The sequence below is a fragment of the Neofelis nebulosa genome, chromosome X, assembly GCF_028018385.1.
Source record: "Neofelis nebulosa isolate mNeoNeb1 chromosome X, mNeoNeb1.pri, whole genome shotgun sequence".
Taxonomy (NCBI): Eukaryota; Metazoa; Chordata; class Mammalia; order Carnivora; family Felidae; genus Neofelis; species Neofelis nebulosa.
The window spans coordinates 58,463,296-58,488,910 of record NC_080800.1 but is presented as its reverse complement, the minus strand read 5'-3'; the positions used below and the strand labels follow the sequence as shown (position 1 = coordinate 58,488,910).

The following is a 25,615-nucleotide window of genomic DNA, read 5'->3' as shown; positions in this document are numbered from 1 at the left end:
TGTTCCCTATAGTTAAGAGTCTGGTTTTTTTTTTTTTTTGGTTAGTTTCTCCCCTTTGTTCCACCATGTTCATCTGTTTTATTTCTTAAATTCCACATATGAGTAAAACCATATGGTATTTGTCTTTCTTTGAACGACTTATTTCCCTTAGCATAGTACACGCTAGCTCCACTCATCTAGTTACAAATGACAAGATTTCATTTTTTTCATTCTTTTAAAATTTATTTTGAGAGAGACAGAGAGGCAAAGAGAGAGGGAGACAGAGAATCCCCAGCAGGCTCCATGCTGTCAGCAAAGAGCCCAGTGCAGGGGCTCGAACTCACGAACCATGAGATCATGACCCGAGCCAAAACCAAGAGTAGGACACTTATGTGACTGAGCCACCCAAGTGCCACATATTCCTTCTGTATATATACTACCACTTCTTTATCCATTCATCAGTCAATGGACATTTGGACTCTTTCCATATTTTGGCTATAATTGATAATGCAGCTATAAACATCAGGGTGCATGTATCCCTTTGGCCTTTTATTTTTGTATCCTTTGGGTAAATACCTAGTAGTGCAATTGCTGGATTCTAGGGTAGTTCTACTTTTAACATTTTGAGGAACTGCCATACTGTTTTCCAGAGCTGCTTCCATTCCACTTCCACTAGTAGTTTCCATTCCTACTAACAGTGCAAGAGGGTTCTCCCCTTTCCCCCTTTCTCTAGATCCTTACCAACACCTGTTGTTTCCTCTGTTAATTTAGCCATCCTGATAGGTGTGAGTTGATAGTATATTATACTTTTGATTTCTATTTCCCAGATGATGAGTGATGTTAAGTGTCTTTTCATGTGTCTGTTAGCTATCTGTATGTATTCTTTGGAAAATGTCTATTCATGTCTTCTGCCCATTTCATAACTGGATTATTTGTTTTATGTGTGTTGAGTTTTATAAGTTCTTTATAGATGTTGGATGCTAACCCTTCATCAGATATATCATTTGCAAATATCTTCTCCCATTCCAAAGATTGCCTTTTAGTTTTGCGGTTTCCTGTACTGTGCAGAAGCTTTTTTATCTTGATGAAGTCCCAATAGTTTGTTTTTACTTTTGATTCCCTTGCATCTGAAGATGTATCAAGTAAGAAGTTGCTATGGCTGATGTCAAAGAAGTTACTGCCTTTGTTTTCCTTCAGGATTTTGATGGTTTCATGTCTCACATTTACGTTTTGATCCATTTTGAATTTATTTTTGTGAATGGTGTAAGAAAGTGTTCAAGTTTCATTCTTTTGCATGCTGCTGTCCAGTTTTTCTAACACCATTTTTTAAAGAGACTGTCTTTTCCTATTGGATATTCTTTCCTGCTTTGTCAAAGATGAATTGACATGTAGTTGTGGGTTCATTTCTGGGTTTTCTATTCTCTTCCATTGATCTATGTATCTGTTTTTGTGCCAGTACCATCCTGGTTTGATCACTACAACTTTGTAATATAGCTTGATCTCTGGAATTGTGATGCCTCCACCTTGGCTTTTCCTTTTCAAGATTGCATTTGCTATTCAGAGTTGTTTTGTTTTGTTTTGTGGTTCCATGCAAATTTTAGAATTGTTTGTTCTGGCTCTGTGAAAGATGCTGTTTGCATTTTCATAGGGATTAAATGTGTAGATTGCTTTGAATAGTATAGACATTTAAAAAGCATTTCTTCTTCCCATCCATGAGCATGGAATGTCTATTTCTTTGTGTCATCTTCAATTTCTTTCATCAGTGTTTTATAGTTTTCAGAGTATAATCTTTTGCATCTTTGGCTAGGTTTATTTCTAGATATCTTATTGCTTTGGGTCCAATTGTCAATGAGATCAATTCCTGGATTTCTCTTTCTCCTGCTTCATTATTGGTATATAGAAATGCAACAGATTTCTGTATGCTGATTTTGTATCATATGAATTACTGAGTTTGTTTATGAGTTCTAGCAGTTTTTTGGTGAAGTCTTTCAGGTTGTCTACAGAGTACCATGCTGTCTGCAAATAGTGAAAGTGTGATTTCTTTGCCAATTTGGATACCTTTTATTTCTTCTTCTCTGATAGCTGAGGCTAAGACTTCCAGTACTATGTTAAATAACATTGGTGACAGTGGACATTGCTGTATTGTTCCTGACCTTAGAGGAAAAACTCTCAGTTTTTCCCCATTGAGGATGATATGTGCTGTGGATTTTTTGTCTATGACCTTTATGATGTTGGGGTAGGTTCCCTTTATGTATCCCTACTTTGTTGAGGGTTTTTACAAAAATGTATGCTTTACTTTCTCAAATGCTTTTTCTGAATCTATTGAGAGGATCATCTGGTTCTTTATTCTTTCTTTTATTAATGTGGTATATCACATTAATTGATTTGTAAATATTGGGTCACCCTTGCAGCCCGGGAATAAATCCCAATTGATCATTTTTTTAATGATCATTTAAAATAATTAAAATCTAAAAAAAATATTTTTTAATGTACTCTTGGATTCAATTTGCTATTATTTTGTTAAGAATTTTTGCATCCATGTTGATCAGGGATATTGGCCTTTTTTGGTGGAGTTTTTTCTTTTTTGGAAGTCAGGGTAATTCTGGCCTTATAAAATGAGTTTGGAAGTTTTCATCCCATTTCTATTCTTTGGAATAGTTTGATAAGAATAGGTATTAACTCTTCTTTAAATATCTGGTAGAATTCCACTTGGAAGTCATCTGTCCCTGGACTTCTTTTCGTTGGGAGTTTTTAGATTGCTGATTCAATTTTATTGCTGGTTATTGGTTTGCTCAATTTTTTTTATTTCTTCCTGTTTCAGTTTTGTTAGTTTACATGTTTCTAGGAATTTATCCATTTCTTCCAGATTGCCCAATTTGTTGGCACCTAATTTTTCATAATACACGCTTGTAATTGTTTCTATTTCTGTAGGATTGGTTGTGATTTCTCCCCTCTAATTCATGATTTTATTTATTTGGATCCTTCCTCTTTTCTTTTTCATAAGTCTAGCTAGCAGATTATAAATTTTTAATTTTTTCTAAGAACCACATCCTGGTTTCATTGATCTGCTCTACTATTTTAGTTTTGTTTCTTTATCACTTATTTCTGCTCTACTTATTACTATTTCCCTTCTGCTGGCTTTAGGCTTCATTTGCTGTTGTTTGTCTAGCTTCTTACACTGTAAGGTTAGGTTGTGTATTTGAGATTTTTCTTGCTTCATGTGGTAGCCCCGTATTGGTATATCTTTCCCTCTTATGACCACTGTTACTGCATCCCAAAAGTTTTGGACCATTGTGTTTTCATTTTCATTTGTATTGATGTATTTTTTATTTCTTTTTAAATTTCCTGGTTGAAGCATTCATTTTTTGGTAGCATATTCTTTAGCCTCCATTTATTTGTGGTCTTTCAAAATTTTTTCTTATGATTGACTTCAATTTTCATAGTGTTGTGATTAGAAAATATGCATGATATGATCTCAGCCTTTTTATACTTATTGAGGCCTGATTTGTGACCTAGTATGTGATCTATTCTGGAGAATGTCCCATGTGCATTTGAAAAGTATGTGTATTCTGCTGCTTTAGGATGGAATGTTCTGTTAAGTCCATCTGTTCAAGGGTGTCATTCAAAGACATTGTTTCCTTGATTTTCTGCTTAGATGATCTGTCTGTTGATATATGGGGGGGCATCAACAAACACTACTATTACTATATTACTATCAATGAGCTTCTTTATGTTTGTTATTAACTATTTTCTGTATTTGGGTTCTCTCAAGTTGGGGGCATTAATATTTACAACTGTTAAATTAATATTTACAATTTATCCATCTTTTTGATGGATAGATCCCTTTATTATGATATACTGCCCTTCATATCATTACATTCTTTAGTTTAAAATCCAGTTTGTCTGATATAAGTATTGCTACTCTGGCTTTCTTTTGATGTTAATTAGCATGATAAATGATTCTCCATTCCCTCACTTTCTTTTTTATTTTTGTTTTAATCTTTCATTTGTCTTTTATTATCTTTAGCAACTAGGCAATACATATTCCTTTTAGAAATTAGAGATAAACAGAATGGGGAAAATCACTTGAATTTCTACTATCTTCTGGAGAAAGCCACTGTGAATTTTTTAATATAAATACTCTAGACACTTTTCTATGTGTATGTAACTCTTACTTAACATTTCACAATATAACTTGAACAGTGTTTCCTGGTTACTATATAAGTAACAAAATAGATCTGTTTTCATATTTTTCATGGTTCTGCATAATATTCCATGGAATGGATAACATATTCAACAAATGTCCATTGATGGATATTTGGGAAGATTCTAAGGTTTTGCTAGTGTAATCAATGCCCACATGAATACACACATAGACACATACATATATCTATATATTTATATATCTATACCCATCATTATGATAAGTGACTAATGAAATTTATTTAGAAAAAGTTCCATTGCTTCTTCTCATCCTTTTGGCTAAGATCAATTGTAGAAAAAGTTCCTAGATACACATTTACTGGATCCAAGAATGTGGATATTTTGACAGAAGCACTCTTAACCAAAGAGATAAAAGCTGGTAAATGGCCTATTAATAAAAATAGGTGGCTAAAGAGGGGAATCATGAAAATATTATGTATATTATTACATACACATGTATACACACAGTTATACAGACATATACACATATACAATATATACATATATCTTAAGCATTTTATTTTTACTTTAAAAATATAAATGCATATCCATTCACTAATTTAGATCAAATTTTAGATTTCATTTTTGGACTACAGAATATATTGTTGTTCTTGTTGACAATGAGACCCATGATTAAAGTTCCATGTAATCTTCCTTGGATAAGTGACATTCTTAATGAAATGTATAGGCTTTTTAGTTTCTCCCCCTTTTTTTTTAAGATGGAGCAAGAACTGAAAAAATGTATACTCCTCTTCCAATCTTTTACTCCTAATTTGATAATTTTATGTGTGTGATGTGTCTTTGTAATCAATCTATCCAAAGCATTCAAATTAGTTTTCCTTGAAACATCTCTTTTTCTTTTACATAATACTGAATAAATAACATAATTAGACAACAAGTACAATTGGCATAGAAGTATTTAAAAAAAAAACACTGACTCTTATTGAGCAGAAAATTCAAATTGTCAAGAGCAGATCAAAGAGTAGTCTACTGGTATAAAGGACTCAAAGGATCCTGGCCAGCAGAGTGTTTTATAGAGAGAATAGAGGGTCAGTTTATCTAATACTTTAGTTATTTTAGGGTTGGTTGAGAGGGTTTATACTAAACTGCATTCCAATAAAGTACAATTGACTTATCCTCTATTCAGCAATATATGAGAGTGCTTGTCTCCTTCCACGCTAGTTCTCAAACTTCAGTGGCCATAAGAATCACTTGCATAGCTTTTTAAAAATGCAGATTCTTGGGGCGCCTGGGTGGCTCAGTCGGTTGGGCGTCCGACTTCGGCTCAGGTCACGATCTCACGGTATGTGAGTTCGAGCCCCGCGTCGGGCTCTGGGCTGATGGCTCGGAGCCTGGAGCCTGTTTCCGATTCTGTGTCTCCCTCTCTCTCTGCCCCTCCCCCGTTCATGCTCTGTCTCTCTCTGTCTCAAAAATAAATAAACGTTTAAAAAAAAAAATTAAAAAAAAATGCAGATTCTTGACATACCATTCTTTTTTTGTTGTTTTTTTTAGCTGTGAGATATATTCATTTATTTATTTTTAAATTTATTTATTTAAAGTCAAGTTAGTTAACATACAGTGTATTATTGGTTTCAGTAACAGAACCTAGTGATTCATTACTTATATAACACTCAGTGCTCATCCCAACAAGTAGACTCCTTAATGTCCATCACCCAGTTAGCTCATCTTACCACCCACCTCTCCTCCAGCAACTCTGTTTATTTTCTGTATTGAAGAGTCTCTTATGGTTTGCCTCTCTCTCAGTTTTTCTCTTATTTTTCCTTCCCATTCCTTATGTTCATCTGTTTTGTTTCTTAAATTCCACATATGAGTGAAATTATATTTCTTGTACTCTGCCTTATTTTTCTTTTTTAAAAAAATTTTTTAATGTGTATTTATTTTTAAGAGAGAGACAGAGAGAGAGTGTGTGAGCGAGCAGGGAAGAGCAAAGAGAGAGGGAGATACAGAATCCAAAGCAGGCTCCTGATGCCACAAAGCCTGATGCTGGGCTCGATCCTGCAAACTGCAAGATCATGACCTGAGCCAAAGTCAGAAACCCAGCCAACTGAGCTACCCAGGCGTCCCTCTGCCTGACTTATTTCACTCAGCATCATATACTCTAATTCTATCCATGTTATTTCAAATGGCAACATTTCATTCTTTTTGATCAGTGAGTAATATTCCAACAATCTGGCTATTGTTGATAGTGATGTTATAAACATTGGGGTGCATGTGTCTCTTGAAATGAGCATTTTTATATCCTTTGGATAAATACCTAGTAGTGCAATTGCTGGGTTGTAGGTTAGTTCTATTTTTAATTTTTGTAGGAACTTTCATACTGTATTCCAGAGTGGATGCACCAGTTTCTATTCCCACCAACAGTGCAAAAGTGTTCCCCATTCTCCACATCCTTGCCAACATCTGTTGTTTCTGGAGTTGTTAACTTTAGCCACTCTGACCAGTGTGAGGTGGTATCTCATTGTGGTTTTGATTTCTATTTCACTGCCAATGAGAGATGTTGAGCATCTTTTCATGTGCCTGTTAGCCATCTGGATGTCTTCTTTGGAAAAGTGTCTACTCATCTCTTCTACCCATTTCTTCATTGGATTATTTGTTTTTTGGGTGTTGAGATTGATAAGTTCTTTGGATTTTGGATACCAACTCTTTATCTGATATGTCATTTGCAAATATTTTCTCCCATTCCATTGGTTGCCTCTTAGTTTTGTTGATTGTTTCCTTCACTCTGCAGAAGCTTTCCATCTTGATGAGGTCCCAATAATTAATTTTGTTTTTATTTCCCTTGCCTCTGGAGACACATCTAGTAAGAAGCTGCATAGTTGAGGTCAAAGAAGTTGCTGCCTGTTTTCTCCTGTAGGATTTTGATGGTTTCCTATCTCACATTTAGGTCTTTCATTCATTTTGAATTTATTTTTCTGTATGCCACCACATCACTTTCAATCTGTAGGTGTCTTTAGCTCTACAATGAGTCTTTTATAGGCAGAATATAGATGAGTCTTGTTTTTTTTTAAAGTTTATTTACTTATTTTGAGAGAGAGAGACAGAGAGCATGAATGGGGGAGGGGTGGAGAAAGAGGGAGAGAGATAATCCCAAGCAGGCTCTGTTCTGTCAGTGCAGAGCCTGATGAGGGGCTCGAACTCATGAACTGTGAGATCATGACCTGAGCTGAAATGAAGAGTTGGACATTTAACTGACTGAGGCACCCAAGTGTCCAAACCTTGTTGGTTTTATCCATTTTATCCATTCTGATACCCAAAGTCTTTTGATTGGAGAATTTAGTCCATTTACATTCACAGTAATTATCAATAGATATGTATTTAGTGCCATTTTATTACACACTTTGTTATTGTTTCTGGATATTTTCTCTATTCTTTTCTGTTTTTTTGTGTTTTTGTTGTTTCTTTTCCATGCAAAGTGTCCCCTTTAATATTTCTTGCAGGGCTGATATAGTGGTTAAACTCCCTTTAGTTTTTGTTTATCTGGGAAACTATCTCTCCTTCTATTCTCAATGACAGGCTTGCTGGATAAAGTATTCTTACCTGCATAGTTTTCCCATTCAGCATGACCTAGTCAATGGCTTTGAGGATGTGCTTTCCTTGTATGATCCGCTGTACACTCCTTTCTCTCTGTGTGTGACCAGGGATTCCTACTCTCTACTGCAACCATGATTTGCTTCTCCCCAAACCACGTCTCTGTACTTCCTACAGTCCATGATGTGGCCTCTTCTCTCCCTCTAGTAGTGAAGTTTGTTCTGTCAGTTCTCAGATTTATTTCTTGTGTATTCAGAATGACTTGATATTTATGTCTCTGTGTTCAAGGAATGAGGCAAGCCTAGGGTCCTCCTCCTACTCCATCTTCTGAATTCTTTTTTTATTCAAGTATAATTAGCATACAGAATTATAACATTATCAGGTATACAATATAAAGATTCAACAATTCTATACATTACTCAGTGTTCATCAAGATAAGTGTACTTCTGGAGACAGGAAGATGGCAGTAATGTAGGAGGACCCTAGGCTCACCTTGCCCCATGAATCCAACTAGATAATTATTAAATCATCTGCCACACCACAGAAATCAATCTGAAGACTGACAGGACAAACTCTACAACTAAAAGGAGAGAAGGGGCCACATCAAAAAAGGCAAGAAGTGCACAGATATGGTTTAGGGGAGAAACATTTCCTGGCTGCTGCAGAGGGGACAGAGCCATGTTACAGAGAAGGGTGAGAGGGGCACACAGGGAATGCACAAGGAGAATGTTTTCCTAATGCCATTGGCTTGCAAAACAATAGGGACTGAATTTTATGAATTCTTGCACCATTGGGGCTAAAAGCCTAGAATTTAAAAGGGAGCAGGCTTGACTGAGATAGAGCCTAGAGAGTACCACAATGCTCTTGAAGAAAGTTAGGCAGACAAACCAGGGCCATACAGCATTAAAAAGTGATCTCAAGGGCACACATTTGGGAGATTATTTGCTCTGCTCAGAGTGAGTCCCTGAGAGACAGCATTCATGCAGACAGTACTCCAGATACAAAGGAGCTAGCCAGCAACATTTCCCTCCCCCACCGCTTAGAATAGACACAGAACCATCTCCGGGAAGTAGTACAGTGTAGACATGGGCTGCCTAACTTGCTTACACTAAGTTCCATCCTACCGCTATGGTGGAACTGCCCTTCTCAGTCACACTTACTTTAGTCACCATGTGGTAGGCCCCACGACCAGAAGACCAGCATAAACTCCTGCCCATACCAAATGTCTCCACCAGAGAGTTTTTCAGGGCCTCAGTTCTGGTGAACATGGTGACATGTCTCATTTAGCAAGCAGACCAGAGCATACCTAGTTAAAACTCACCACATGTAGGCCAGGGATGAAACACTTCCCACAGCAGGCAAGGAGAGCCTCTGCAGATGACTAGCCTGAAGGACAGAGCAGCCAGAACATAACAGGAGAGCAAGCAGAGCACAGAGTGGAGACACTCCCTGAAGTGCCAAGCCATGGATATTATATGACTTCTTCATAAGAAGGTTACTTTCAGGAGAAAGAGACACAACTTGCTTTCCTAAAACACAGAAGGAGGCAAAGATGTAGAAAAAATGAGAAGAAAGAGGAATTTATCCCAAATGAAAAAACAAGATAAGGCTAAAGTCAGGTACCTAAGCAAAAGAGATGTAAGCAAAATTCTTGATAGAGAATTTAAAACAATGAACATACGGTACTCACTGGGCTTGAGAAAAGAACTGAAGACATCAGTGAGACCTTACCACAGAGATAAAAGAGTTTTAAAAGAATCAGAGATGAAGAATGCAATAAACAAGATTAGAAACATGCTTGATGCAATGAACAACAGGTTAGAAGAAGCAGAAGAATGAATTAATGAGCTAGAAGACAATGTAATGGAGGCAATGAAGCTGAAAAAGACAAAGAATAATTATGTAAAATGAGAATAGACTTAGATAACTCACTGATTTCATCGAACAGAATAATATTTGTATTACAGGAGTCACATAAGCAGATGAGAGAGAAAGGGACAGAAAATTTATTTGAAGAAATAATAGCTAAAAACATCCCTAATGTTTGGAAAGAATCAAACATCCAGATGTAGGAAGTACAGAGAACTGGCATCAAAATCAACAAAAGCAGGGTACGTGGATGGCTCAGTTGGTTGGATATCCAACTCTTGATTTCATTTCAAGCCATGATCCCACGGTTTGTGAGATTGAGCCCTGTGTTGAGATCTATGTTGATAACGCATCAAATGTAGTGACATTCATATTACAGGAGTCTCAGAAGAAGAAAGAGAAAGGGGGCAGAAAATTTATTTCAGGTAATAATAGCTGAAAACTTCCTTAAGTTGGGGGAGGAAACAGACATCCAGATTCACAAGGCACAGAATACTCCCTTCAAAATCAACAAAAGCAGACCCACATAAAGACATGTAATAATTTAATTTGAAAAATATACTGATTAAGAAAAAAAAAATTTAAAGCAGCAAGACAATAGAAGTGAGCAACTTACAAGAGAAAACTCAAAAGACTAGCAGGAGATTTTTCGACGAAATTTTGTGAGTCAGAAGGGAGTGGCATGATTTATTCAACGTTTTGAATGGGAAAAATCTACAGCCAAGAATACTCTATCCAGCAAAGCTATCATTCAGAATAGAAGAAGATACAGTTTCTCAGGCAAATAGAAACTAAAAGAGTCCATGACCACTAAACCAGGCATGCAAGAAATATTAAAGGGGACTCTTTGAGTGGAAAGGAGAGACCAAAAATGAGAACATGAAGGTATGAAACACAAAAGCAGTAAAATGAATATTTCTGTAAAAATCAGTCAAGGAACTCAAACACAAAAAGGATATAAAATATAATAACATATACCTAAAATGTGCTGATGAGAGGAGAAAAGAATTGGTTCGAACATAAATGACCATCAACTTAACATAGAGTTCTATAAGCAGAAGAGGTTATATATAAACCTAATAGAAACCATATATCAAAAACCACTTAATGAACATGCAAAGAAGAGAAAGAAATCCAATATTTCACTAAATAAAATCAGTAAAACATAAAAGAGAGAAAGACAAGAAAAGATCAGAGAAAATACCCCAAAACTACAAAATAAGTGATAAAGTGGTAATAAATACATATCTATCAATAATTACCTTGAATGTAAATGGACTAAAAATTCTAATCAAAAGACATAGGGCTCAGAATGACTAAAAACAAGACTCATTGTATATTGTCTACAAGAAATTCATTTAAGACTGAAAGACACCATTAGAGTGAAATGTGGAGATGGAAAATTATCTATCATGAGAATAGATGTCAAAAGAAAGCTAGAGTAGAAATACTTATATTGGACAAACTAGACTTCAAAACAAACAATGAAACAACAGAGAAAGAAAGGAAGTATATAATAATAAAGGGGGCATTCCAACAAGAAGATATAGTAATTATAAATATTTACTTACCCAACATGTGAGCACCCAAATACATAAAACAATAAAAAACATAAAGGAACCCATTGATAATCATGCATTAATAGTAGGGGACTTTGACACCCCACTTACATCAATGAACAGATCATCTAAACTCAAAATCAATAAGGAGAGATCTGGGAAGATGGTGGCATAGGAGGACGACTTTTTTGTTGTATCAACGTGGATGGAACTGGAGAGTGTTATGCTAAGTGAAATAAGTCATACAGAGAAAGACAGATACCACATGTTTTCACTCTTATGTGGATCCTGAGAAACTTAACAGAAGACCGGGGGGAGGGGAAGGAAAAAAAAAAAGAGAGGGAGGGAGCCAAACCATAAGAGACTCTTAAAAACTGAGAATAAACTGAGGGCTGATGTGGGGTGGGAGGGAGGGTAAAGTGGGTGATGGGCATTGAGGAAGGCACCTGTTGGGATGAGCACTGGGTGTTGTATGGAAACCAATTTGACAATAAATTTCATATTAGAAAAAAAGAAAGAAAATCAATAAGGAAACAATGGCTTTGAATGACACACTGTACCAGATGACTTAACAAATATATTCAGAACATTCCATCCTAAAACATCACAATACACATTCTTTTCAAGTGCACATGGAACATTCTCCAGAACAGATTGCACATTAGGCCACAGAACAGGACTCAACAAATTCAAGAACAATGAAGACATACCATGCACCTTTTCTGGCCACAACACTATGAAACTAGAAATCAACCACACACACACACACACACACACACACACACACACACACACAAACTGGAAAGACCACAAAATATGGAGCTATATAATATGCTACTAAACAAAGCATGGATCAACCAGAAATCAAAGAAGAAATAAAAAATACATGAAAACAAATGAAAATAAAAACACAACAGCCCCAAACACTTGGAATGCAGCAAAAGTGGTTCTATGAGGGAAACTTATAGCAATAAAGACTGACATCAAGGAGCAAGAAAAAGCTCAAATAGACAACTAATCTTACAACTAAAGGATCTGCAAAAAGAATAACACACCTAATGTAAAACCAGCAGAATGAAAGAAATAATAAATATTAGAGAAGAAATAAGTGATATAGAAACTATGAAAAAATAGAACAGATCAATGAAACCAGGAGCTGGTTCTATGAAAAGATCAACATAATTGATAAACTTCTATCAAGATGGATCAAAAAGAAAAGAAAAAGGACCCCAAATATATAAAATTACAGATGAGAGAGGAGAAATAAGAAACAATGCACAGAAATACAATTATAAGAGAATACTATGAAACACTATATGCCAACAAATTGGACAACCTGGAAGAAATGGATAAATTCCTAGAAACATAAACTACCAAAACTGAAACAGGAAGAAATAATAGAAAACTTGAACAGACCAATAACCATCAAAGAAATTGAGTCATTAATAAAAACAAAACAAAACAAAAACTTCCAACAAGCAAAAGTCCATGGTCAGATGCTTCACAGGCAAGTTCTACCAAACATGTGAAGAAGATTTAATACCTATGCCTCTTAAACTATTTCAGAAAATAGAAAAGGAAGGAAAACTTCCAAATTCATTCTATGAGGCAAGCATTATCCTGATACCAAAACCAGATAAAGATACCACAAAAAAAGAGAACTACAAGCCCATTTCCCTGATGAACAGAGATGCAAAAATCCTCAGTAAAACACTAGAAACTCCATCCAACATTACATTAAAAAAACATTCTTCACAATCAAATGGGATTTTTTCCTTGGTTGCATGGGTAGTTCAATATTCCTGAATCAATCCACTTGATACATCACATTAATAAAAGAAATAGCCATATGATTATTTCAGTAGACAACAGAAAAAGAATTTGGCAAAGTTACAACATCCATTCATGATAAAAACCCTCAACAAAGTGCCTTTAGAGGGAACATAGCTAAACATAATAAGTGCTATATATGAAAAACCCACAGCTAACATCATCCTTAATCAAGAAAAACTGACAGCTATATCCCTAAGCTCAGGAAAAAGACAGGATATATGCTCTCACCACCTTTAGTGAACATACTACTGGAAGTCCTAGCCATAGCAGTCAGACAACAAGAAGTAACAAGAGGCATCAAAATCAGCAAGGAAGAAATAAAAATTTCACTATTTGCAGATGATATGATACTCTACATAAAAACCTCAAAGATTTCACCAAAAAGCTGCTAGAACTGATAAACAAACTCAGTAATTCATAGGATACAAAATCAATGTACAGAATTCTGTTGCATTACTATACACCAATTATGAAGTAGAAGAAAAAGAAATCAAGGAATCAATCCCATTTATAATTGCACCCAAAACCATAAGATACCTAGGAATAAACTTAACCAAAGAGGTAAAAGATCTGTACTCTGAAAACCATAAAACACAGATGAAAGAAATTGAAGATGACAAAAAGAAATGGAAAGACACTCTATGCTCATGGATTGGAAAAAGAAATATTGTTAAAATGTTTATGGCACCCAAGGGAATCTACACATTGAATGCAATCTGTATGAAAATACCAACAGTATTTTTCATACAGGTAGAAAAAAAATCCTAAAATTTTCATAGAACCATAAAAAACCCTTAAAGAGCCAAAGCAATCTTGAAAAAGAAAAGCAAAGCTGGAGTTACCACAATTTCGGAGTTCCAGTTATATTACAGAGCTGTAGTAATCAAAACAGTATGGTACTGGCACAAAAATAGACACATAGATCAATGGAACAGAATAAAATCCCAGAAATGAACCCACACCAAATGGTCAATTAATCTTTGACAAAGCAAGAAAGAATATTCAAAGGGAAAAAGAATGTCTCTTTAACAAATGGTGTTGGGAAAACTGGACAGCAACATGCAAAAAAATGAAACTTGAACATTTTCTTACAGAATATACAAAAATATACTCAAAATTGATTAAAGACCTAAATGTGAGTCATGACACCATTAAAATCCTTGAAGAAAACACAGGCAGTAACTTCTTTGACATTGTCCATAGCAACTTTTTTCTACCTATGTCTCCTGAGAGAAGGTAACAAAAACAAAAATAAACTATTGGGACTGCATCAAAATAGAAAGCTTCTGCAACAGTGAAGGAAACAATCAACAAAAACCAATAGGCAACGTATGGAATGGGGGAAGGTATTTGCAAATGAAATATCTGATAAAGGTTAGTATCCAAAATATATGAAGAACTTATTCAAATCAAAACCCCCCAAATAATGCAGTAAAAATGGGCAGAAGACACGAATAGACATTTTTCCAAGGAAGACATCCAGATGACCAACAGACAGTTGCTCAACATCACTGATCATCAGGGAACTTCAAATCAAAACTATAATGAGACATCAACTCTCACCTGTCAGAATAGCTAAAATCAACAACACAAAAAACAGCAGGTGTTGGAGGGGATTTGGAGAAAGGAGAACCCTCTTACATTATTGATGGGAATGCAAACTTGTGCAAACACTCTGGAAAACAGTATGGAGGTTCCTCAAAAAAGTTAAAAATAGAACTACCCTATGATCCACAAATCCTACTACTAGCTATTTATCAAAGAATACAAAAATGCTAATTCAAAGGGATACATGTACGCCAATGTTTATAGCAGCATTATCCACAATAGCCAAATTATGGAAACAGCCCAAATGTTCACCAACTGATGAATGGATAAAGATGTAGCATATATATAAAATGGAATATACTCAGCCATAAAAAAGAATGAACTCTTGCTATTTGCAAGGACATGGATGGAACTTGAGCTTAGGATCCTAAGTGAAATAAATCATTTAGAGAAAGACAAATATCATATGATTTCATTCATATGTGGAATTTAAGAAACAAAACAAAGGAGCAAAGGGAACAAAGAGAGAGAGAGGCAAATCAAGAAACACACTCTTAACTATGGAGAACAAACTGATGGTAACCAGAAAGGAGGTGGGGGTGGGGATCGGTTAAACAGTTGATGGGGATTAAGGAGTGCACTTGTTATGAGAGCATCAGGTGATGTATGTAAGTGCTGAATCACTATATTATACACCTGAAACTAATATCACACTGTATGTTAGATTAAATAAAATCTAAATAAAAGGTAAGTGTACTCCTAATCCCCTTTATCTGTTTCAACCATCTTCCACCCACCTCCCCTCTGCCAACCATGTTTGTTCTCTATATTTAAGTGTCTGTTCTTTTTGCCTTTTTTTCTTTGTATGATTGTTTTGTTTCTTAAATTCCACATGAGTAAAATCATAAAGTATTTATCTTTCTCTGACTTCTTTCATTTAGTATTATACCCTCTAGATCCATCCATGTTGTTACAACAACATGGATATATTTCATTTTTTTTGCCAAATAATATTTCATTATATATATGTATCTATATCATACCCATATCCATACCCATATCCATATCTATCTATCTAATCTCACATCTTTTTAATCTATTCATCCATCAATGGACACTTGGGTTGCTTCCATAGTTTGACTTTTGTAAATAATGCTGCAATAAACACAGGGGTGCATATATCTTTTTGAATTACTGTTTTCATTTTGTTTGGGTAAATACCCAGCAGTGGAATTACTGGATCATATATTTCTATTTTTAATTTCACGAGTAATCTCTATACTATTTTCACAGTGGTTGTGCCAATATGAATTCCCTCAAACAGTGAATAAGATTTCCTTTTTCTCAGGGCACCTGAGTGGCTCAATCACTTGGGCGTCTGACTCCAGCTCAGGTCATGACCTTGTGGTTCACAAGTTCAAGCTCTGCTTTGGGCTCTGTGCTGACAGCTCAGAGCCTGGAGCCTATTTCAGATTCTGTGTCTCCCTTTCTCTCTGCCCCTTCCCTGCTTGCACTCTGTCTGTCTCTCTCAAAAATAAATAAAACATTAAAAAAATTGAAACACACGATTTCCTTTTTCTCCAAATCCTTGTCAACATTTTGTGTGTTTTTTATTTTAGCTATTCTGACAGTATAAAGTGATATTTCATTGTAGTTTTAATTTGCAATTCCCTGATGATTAGTGTTGTTCAGCATCTTTTCATGTGTGTTGGCTATCCATATGTCTTCTTTGGTAAAATGTTTATTCAGCTCCTCTGCTCATTTAAATTAGATTACTTATTTTTTGGCATTGAGTTGTATAAGGTCTACATATATTTTAGATATTAATCTTTTATTGGACATATTGTTTGCAAATATTGTCTTCCATTCAGGATGTTGCCTTTTTATTTTATTGAAGGTTTGTTTCACTATGCAAAAGTTTTTTATTTTGGAATATTCCCAGTATTTTAATTTAACTTTTATTTCCCTTATCAGAGGAGACATCTAGAAAATGTTTCTATGGTTGATGTCAAAGAAATTACTTCATATGTTTTCTTCAAGAATTTTATAATTTCAGGTCTCATATTTAGATCTTTAATCCATTTTCTTTTGGGTATGGTGTAAGAAAGTGTTCTAGTTTCATGCTTTTGCATGTAGCTGTCCAGTTTTCTGAACACCACTTGTTGAAGAGACTGCCTTTCTTTCACTGTATACTCTTCCCTCCTTTGTTGTAGATTAATAGACCATTAAAGCTTGAGTTTATTTCTCTATATTCTGTCATTGATCTATGTGTCTATTCTTGTGCCAGTACCATACTGTTTTGATTACTACAGCTATGTAGTGTATCTTGAAATCTGGGATTGTGATGCCTCCAGCTTTGTTATTCTTTCTCAAGAGTGTCTCAGCTATTTGAGGTATTTTGTAATTCCATCAAAATTTTAGGATTATTTGTTCTAGTTCTATGAAAAATGTTCTTTGTATTTTGATAGCGAGTGCATTGAATGTGTAGATTACTTTGGGCAGTATGGACATTGTAATAATTCTGTGTCTTCCAATCCATGAACATGGAATAACTTCCCATCTGTTTGTGTTATCTTCAATTTTTTCACCAATGTTTCATAGGTTTTGGAGCACAGGTTTTTTCACCTCCGTGGTTAAGTTTATTCCTAGGTACTTTATTAATCTTGGTACAAATATAAATGGCATGGTCTTCTTAATTACTCTGTTTCTTCATTGTTCATCTATAGAATTGCACCAGATTTCTGTATGTTGATTTTGTATCTTGCATACTGATTCATTTATTGGTTGTAACAGGATTTGGTGGAGTCTTTCAGGTTTTCTATATATAGTATCATGTCTTCTGTAAATAGCAAAAATTTTACTACTTCTTTGCCAATTTAGATGCCTTTTATTTCTTTTTATTGTCTGATTGCTATGAATAGCACCTCAGTACTACGTTGAAGAAGAATGGTGAAAATGGACATCCTTGTCTTGTTCCTAATCTTAGAGGAAAAGCTCTGTTTTTCCCCTCTGAGTATGTTAGCTGTGGTTTTTTCATATATGGCCTTTATTATGTTGAGGTATGTTTCCTCTAAACCTACTTTGTTAAGAGTTTTTAATCATGAATAGATGTACTTTGTCAAAAGCTTTTTCTGCATCAATTTTGATTTTTATCTTTTCTGTAGTTAATGTGATGTATCACATTGATAGATTTATGAATACTGAACCATACTTGCATCTCTGGAGTAAATCCCACTTGATTGTAGTGAATGAGTTTTGGTATGTGTTGTTGTATTTGGTTTGTTAATATATTGTTGAAGATTTTTGTGTCTGTGTTCATTAGAGTATTGGCCTGTAGGTTTTTCTTTCTTTCTTTGTTTTTTTTTTGTAGTGTCTTTTTCTGGTTTTGGTATCAGGATAATGCTGCCTTCATATGATTAATTTGGAAGATTTCCCTTCTCTTCTATTTTTGGGAATAGTTTGAGAACAATAGGTAGTAACTGTTCTTTAAATATTTGGCAGAATTTACCTGTGAAGTACGTTGGTCCTGGCCTTTTGTTTGTTGGGAGTTGTTTTTTGTTTGTTTGTTTGGGTTTTGAGTAAGACAATCTCATTGCTAGAAATCAGTCTATTCAAATTTTATAACTCTTCCTGTTTCAGTTTTTGAAGGTTATATGTTTCCAGCAATTTATCCATTTCTTCTAGGTTGTACAGTTTGTTGGCATAGGATTTTTCATAATATTCTCTTATAATTCTTTGTATTTCTCTAGTATTGGTTGTTATTTGTCTTTCATTTCTGATTTCATTTATTTAAGTCATTTCTCTCTCTCTCTCTCTCTCTCTCTCTCTCTCTGTCTTTTTTCATTTAGAGAGAGATGGGGAGGGAAAGAGGGAAATGGAGAGAGAGAATATTAAGCAGACTCCATGCCCAGCACAAAGCCCAATGTGGGGCTCGATGTCACAACTGTGAGATCATGACCTGAGCCAAAATCAAGAGTTGGATGTTTAACTGACTGAGTCACCCAGGTGCCACCCTCTCTGTCTCTTGGATAAGTCTGACTAAAGGTTTATCAATTCTGTTGATCTTTTCAGAGAATGAGTTCCTGGTTTCAATGATCTGTCTTATTGGTTTTTCAGTCTCCATTTCATTTACTTCTGCTCTAATGTTTATTATTTCCTTCCTTCTACTGACTTTGGATTTAATTGTTTTTATTTTTCTAGCTCCTTTAGGTGTAAGGTTAGGTTGGTTATTTGAGATTTTTCTTGCTTCTTGATGTAGGCCTATATTCCAATAATCTTTCCTCTCAGAACAGCTTTTGCTGCATCCCAAAGATTTTGGATCATTGTGTTTTCATTTTCATCTGACTTTACGTATTTTTTTATTTCCTCAATTTCTTGGTTGATGCACTCATTGTTAACAAGTATGTTATTTACCCTCCATGTATTTGTGTTTTTTCTAGATATTTTGTGATTGAGTTTCATTGTGCTGTGGTCAGAAAAGATGCGTGGTATGACTTTTACCTTTTTAAACTTATTGAGTCTTGTTTTGTGGCCTAACATGTGATCTATTCTGGAAAATGTTTGGGATGTGCACTTCAAAAGAATGTGTATTCCACTGTTTTAGGTAGGTATGTTCTATTAGGTCCATCAGGTCCAGTGTGTCATTGAAAGCCACTGTTTCCTTGTTAATTTTCTGTTTGGATGATCTATCCATTGATATAAGTGGGGTGTTAATGTCTCATACTATTATTGTATTACTGTCAGTTTGTATACATCTATCAATAGTTGCTTTTTATATTTAGGAAGTCCTATATTGGGTGCATAAATTTTTACAATTGTTATATCCTCTTGTTGGATTGCTCTCTATCATATAGTATTCTTCTTTCTCTCTTGTTACAATCTTGTCTGTAAGTCTGTTTTGTCTGATAGAAGTATTGGTGTCTGAGTTTCCTTTTTGCTTCCATTTGCATGACAAATGTTTTCCATCCCTCTACTTTCAATCTGCGAGAGTCTTTACGTCTGAAATGAGTCTCCTTCAGGCAGCATTGCTTTTTTATCCATTGATTCATCTGATGTCTTTTGATTGGAGCATTTAGTCCATTTATATTCAAAGTAATTATTAATAGGCATATACTTATTGCCATTTTGTTACTTGTTTTATGTGGGGTTTTTAAAGTTCCTTTCTGTTCCTTTTTTCTCTTTCTCTTCATGGTTTGATGGCTTTATTTGGTGATATGATTGGATTCCTTTTTTTATTCATTTTTTTGTATCTATTATAGGTTTTTGATTTGTGGGTACCATTAGATTCATATATAACATCTTATGAATATAGCAGTCTATATTAAGCTCATAGTCACTTAAGTTTAAAACCATTCTAAATCTCCAGTTTTTTTTTATTCTTTCTCTGCAACATTTTACCCTGCATCTCCTCTGTTTTTTCCTGTCTCAGAAATGGCAGTTCTACTAGTCTAGTACCTTAAGTCTAAAACTGTGGGGTCATCCTTGGCTCTTCTTTTTCATACCACTTTTCTAATCAATCTGATGATTCTGTCAGCTATTCTTTTGAAATGTATTCAGAATCTGACCACTTTCTAACCACTTACATTGTCCCCACTCTGGTATAAACCAACATTATCTATTTCCTGGATTATTGGTATACTCCCCTAATAGGTATTTCTGCTTCTGCTCTTTCTCCCTGCATCTATTTTCTTATTTTTTATTAAGTTATTTTTTAATTCCAGTATAGTTAACATGCAATGTTATATTTGTCTCAATTATAGAATATAGTGATTCCAAAAATCTATACATCACCCTGTGTTCATCATGGCAAGTACCCTCCTTAATCCCCATCACCTATTTCGCCCATCCCATCACCTGCCTTCCCTCTATCACTTTGTTTTCTATAGTCTATTTCTTAGTTTGTCTCTCTCTTTTTCTCCTTTTCTCATTTATTCCTTAAATTTCACATGAGTGAAATCATATGGTATTTATCTTTCTCTAACTTATTTCAGTTAGCATTATACACTATAGCTCCATCTATGTCATTGAAAATATCAAGATTTCATTCTTTTTTATTATCATGTGTGTTTGCATGTGTGTGTGTGTGACACATGCACACACCAGATATTTTTTATACATTCATCAGTTGATGCACACTTGAGCAGTTGACATATCTTGGCTGTTGTGAATAATGCTGCCATAAACAGGGCTGCATGTATCCCTTTAAATTAGTGTTCTTGTATTCTTTGGGTAAATACCCAGTAGTGGGATTACTGGATCATAGGGTAGTTCTATTTTTAACTTTTTGAGGAACCTCCATACTGTTTTCCACAGTGGCTGCACTGGTTTGAATTTCCATCAACAGTCCCTTCAGCCATTTTCAATACAGTAGACAGAGAGATTCTGTTGAAACAGAGGTCAGATCTTGCCAATCCTCCATTCAAAAATCCTCCAATCGTTCCCTATGTTACACAGTGTAAAAGCCAAAGTCCTTACCTTGTCTTACAAGGGTCTATATTTGACTTTGCTAATTGATCTCATCTCCTTCCTTCTCTTTCTTGCTCACTCTGTTCCCAGCCACACTGATCTTTCTAGAAAATACCAGAAGTTTTTCTGCTTCAGAGCATTTGTATACACTATTTCTTCTCTCCCTTTCCTCCTCAAAATATTATATGCAGGGCCCACACCTTCATTTCATCAAGTCTCTTCACAAATATTACCTTATTAGTGGGACCTTCCCTGATCACTTTACAGCATACACCATCACCTTCTCTCCCTTTTACACTGCTATATTTCTCTCCTTACCACTTACTACCACCAATGTTGTTTATTGCCCATCTTTTTACAGTGTAAGTTAAACTCTTTGAGGGCATTAAGAAATATGTATTAAGAGTCTACTATGGGATCACCTGGGTGACTCAGCTGAGTGTCCAACTTCAGCTCAGGTCATGATCTTGTGGTTTGTGAGTTTGAGCCCCGTGTCGGGCTCTGTGCTGACAGCTCAGAGCCTAGAGCCTGCTTTAGATTGTGTGTCTCCCACTCTCTCTCTGCCCAGACCCTGCTCGCACTCTGTCTCTCTCTCAAAAATAAATAAACATTAAAGAAAAACTTAGAAAAAAAGGGTTTACTATGTATCAGGTCCTTTCCTAAGCCATGGGGATATAAAAGTGAACAAAACAGATAATACCACTATCTTTCTGGCATTTCCAATCTAGAATTATATAAGGTGCTATATTTTCTCAGGAAATATTTGATAAATGCATTGAATAAATATAGCATTCACTCAATAGAGTAATAGGAATGGTTCAAAAGTAAAGGATGTTTGGATTGGTTCCCCACTCTACAAGAAATTGGATCACCCACCCCATGTAAAGAAATGGTTCTGTAGCTTCCCAGGTAAAAGGCTAGAAATTTATTCAAATCCCACGACCTCCAGACATTCTATATTCCTAACTCTAAGGGCTCTTGGATTCCTCCTAGGTATACTTTTTAAAGAAAAAAATATCTGGTATTATATGAGAAATATGGCATCAACACAAAGGGACTGGAATCTAGTGACTATCAGACCAGGAGGAAATGAGATAAGGAGTGATACAAATTAATAATAGAAGTTTCAGCCTTGTCTAGAGACAAAAATACTTTGTATCAAAACAGAATAAACACTGTAAAGAACAAGCAGAGATGTTGGTAACTAGATCCAGATAAAGTGGTTTGGGAGAGAGGAGGAAGTGGCCTTCTTTAAGAGAAAACTTAGTAGGCCAGATGAAGAGGTAAATGTTAGAATCTATTAGACTTCCCACTTGGAGAAGGGAAGAATATGCCCACTGTATAAGGTGATATTGCTCTTACAACCTCTTCCTTCTCCTCCTTAACAACCAGGGAATACGAAAGATTTAGTGGTTCTAGAAGTAGCCTCGGGAGGAGTCAAAGATAGAAAAACCTACATGCATCAAAGGGGTGAGATGATTAGGAGAGGAAAGGAACAATAATTCTCAGTTTGCAGCTTCCACATAGCCTTCTGAAGACTTCCAGGAAATTGGCTGTAAGCAGTGTGTGAAAAATGGGTGCCTTTTACTTCATGGACTGCATTTCCTAGGCTTGAACTTAGTCATCAATTATATGTAAAATGTCTGCTCTCGAGAATGGCCCCACTGGTCCAGTTCTCCATTTGAGGGCTCAATAATGCTGCCACTTCCAGAGACTAGAATGTCCCACTTATCTAATTTTTCTGACTCTCCTGTTTAATTACAGAGTCTTTGTTCTGAGTCCTTTTCAGACTTCATTTAGTTCTACTTCTTGTTCCTACTGACAAATTCCTGGCTCCATTTCTTCAATAGTTCATGCCTTCTGGAATTGCTTCCATCATTGGCCCTTACTCACATTGACAAATGTCAGCTCAAAAATCTCATTTTAATCTTTATATAGTCATATTGTTTTGTAACACGCCACTCCCCCACCAGCATATATCTTTGGCAGATGTAGACAGATACATGTTGTTTTTAAATCCAGATGGTTTTGCAGCAGTCCAGAGCTCTGCCTTCTACAAATTCCTGTGACGAAGAGGTACATTCTGTCATTTGACAGAGTGATGTTGAAACGGAACAATTCAATGACCCTGCGTAGGAGCTAGTGCAACATTTTGTTATGCCCCACAAAATGTATTGCTAGTTAACTCAAATATGTTGTAACTCAAATATGTTGTAACTCAAATCAGTAAGAAGGGTTTTAATGGCACATCATAACCTAGCTGAAGGGGAAATCAATATCATCAACTTACATTAAAACACCAACAATTTGCCAGACACTAGGCTAGAGTCTCGAGTTATACAAAGAGAAATGAACCCCTGCCCTCAAGGAGTTTACAGATGAGTTCTAAAAGCTCTAGTTCACGTCTGAGCATGGTAGCTGATACCAACATTGACATAATGACCATTGGAATTAACACATCATGTAAGTGCCACCGTGACATTCTGTCAATTGGAAGAATAGGATTGAATACTCTTGGTGGCCTTAGTAGATATGGGGTGCCTCCAGGAGAGATGAGGTCTTTATGGAGGGTGATCATGAGAGATATAAATGCTACCATGGCTCTCACATATACTGTGAAATGACTGAAAATATCTGGGATTGGAAGAAAGAGGATCCTTATAAAATCAGCTTTATATCAAGTTTATCGACTGATTCATATATTAGGCTGGAAAAGAATCTTCTGTGACCCAGATAGACTTACCATCTGCTCCTTCACTGCTTTTGCTTCTTTTATTACGGCGAACATGCCTGCTTTCCTCTTCAGAGTATGATTTTTCTTCAGGGAAGAAGAAATTCAGAAGGGCCACCTACAAAAAAAAAAAAAAAGTAAATGAGTAAAAGGTTGACTCTAGTCAACCATAGCCAACATAAAAAACTGGCTTTCTGTAGACAGTCTACCTTCACCTTAAATTCACTGTGTCTAAAGCTTGAGCCCATCTTCTCCACTATATAAATCCTTTTACTTTTGATGCATTATACCAATCATTCCAACTATGAAATTTTGGTCAATCTCTGAATCCCCTCTCTACAAATACCTAATAAGTGATCCTTCAAGTCCCACTTCTCCACATATTTCTAGGGTTTAGAGAGCCCAGTCACAAATTTCTAATTTCTCTCACATATTATACTGATGTCTGTCCAGAATTAAGTTTGCTCCCCCCTCTTGGACTTCAATATTATCCATCCATGACATTTCCACATTCCTATTTGTGACGAACTTTTGGTTTGTTCCTAGAATGCTGTGTATCCAATTATGATTGGATAGTATGAGTTATGTCCACATTCTTCTGGGCTTTAGTCATGACAAAGCACACAATTATTCTGTCCCTTTCCAAGGCTCCTACAGGACTCCTACAGCACTCATGGTCTATAAGACTCATTTGGGTACTTAGTCCTCTACTGCCTTATGATGATCTTTCATAATAATACAATGTTTCATATGTGAATGGGCCTGGTTTCACTAACAATAGTCATAGCTTAAATATATACTTGTTTAAGTCAATCATAATCTTTTAACACGAATGCTTCTTTGTGGTTAAAAAAATGTGATTGAGGTAAACCATGGACAGAGTAGTAGGTTTCAGAGTGATTCTAATCCTGACTCTGCGATTTATAGCTGTGTAACCTTGGGTAAGTTACTTAAATTTTAATTTTCTCATCTGTAAATTGGGATAATAATAGTACTTTGCTCATAAAGTAGTTGTAGGGTTAGTACAGTACCCAGCATTTAATATACATTCAATAAATGCTAGCTATTACTATTATTAAAATTAATCTTCACAGTACACTGATTATTTTGAGAGTTAAAAAAGAAGAAACAAATCTGCATTTACACCCTAGTGTCAGTTCAAAAAAGAATTAAAAAATCCTCATATCTCCTGCATCTCTGATTAACTGGAAAAAGAATGGGTAAGACTTAAAAAGGCCCTAACATTCTATACAAACTTTTTTCAAAATCCTGTGGTTTACTGTTTACATAGAACAATTACATCAAACAGCCTTACCACACATAGTTCATGTCTTGAAGAATACATTCATGTATTAAATATAAAATTAATAAATGAATATATAATTTCCAAATTGCCATTGGGTTGTATTTAAAAATATTTAGTTGAACTATTTGAAACTGCCATTGTTTTGTATCCAAAATGCTTGAATATCAGCAATTTCACACAGTTCAACTGAGCAGTATTCTTAAATCACTTGATTGGAATTTAAAATGGATTTTCCCATAGAATAAACATAATAAAGTCTGGCTAGGTTTCCAGAAACCCATAGACAGTTAACTGACAATTTAAATAAGCTATCACACATAGCTTCTCAGCCTTTTGGCTAAGATCAAGTGTAAATAAGCTATCACACAACTAATAATATAAACCCAAACTGCTATTTACAATGAAATCTCAATCATTTCCAACTCTAGAAGAACAAGTGATTCTGGATAGAAGATTTTTCTTGATAACTTTGCTGAAATTTCAGCTATTTGGATAGAAATTAGTCTATAATCTATGATTTAACCGAGGGTTTACTGAAAATGTAGTAGACTGTAAATGGCCCCAGTCCACTAT

At 35.3% G+C, this 25,615-nt stretch overlaps 1 protein-coding gene across 5 annotated transcripts in view; it reads right to left on the bottom strand.

Moving 5' to 3' along the window:
• Nucleotides 1-25,615, bottom strand: part of EDA (ectodysplasin A) — a 402,767-nt gene that overhangs the window by 117,196 nt on the left and 259,956 nt on the right. For all 5 annotated transcript variants that reach the window (XM_058714263.1, XM_058714260.1, XM_058714258.1 and 2 more), the window contains exon 2: nucleotides 23,749-23,854. In XM_058714263.1, the coding sequence (XP_058570246.1) occupies nucleotides 23,749-23,854 (106 nt within the window). The remainder of the gene's footprint in view (nucleotides 1-23,748; nucleotides 23,855-25,615) is intronic.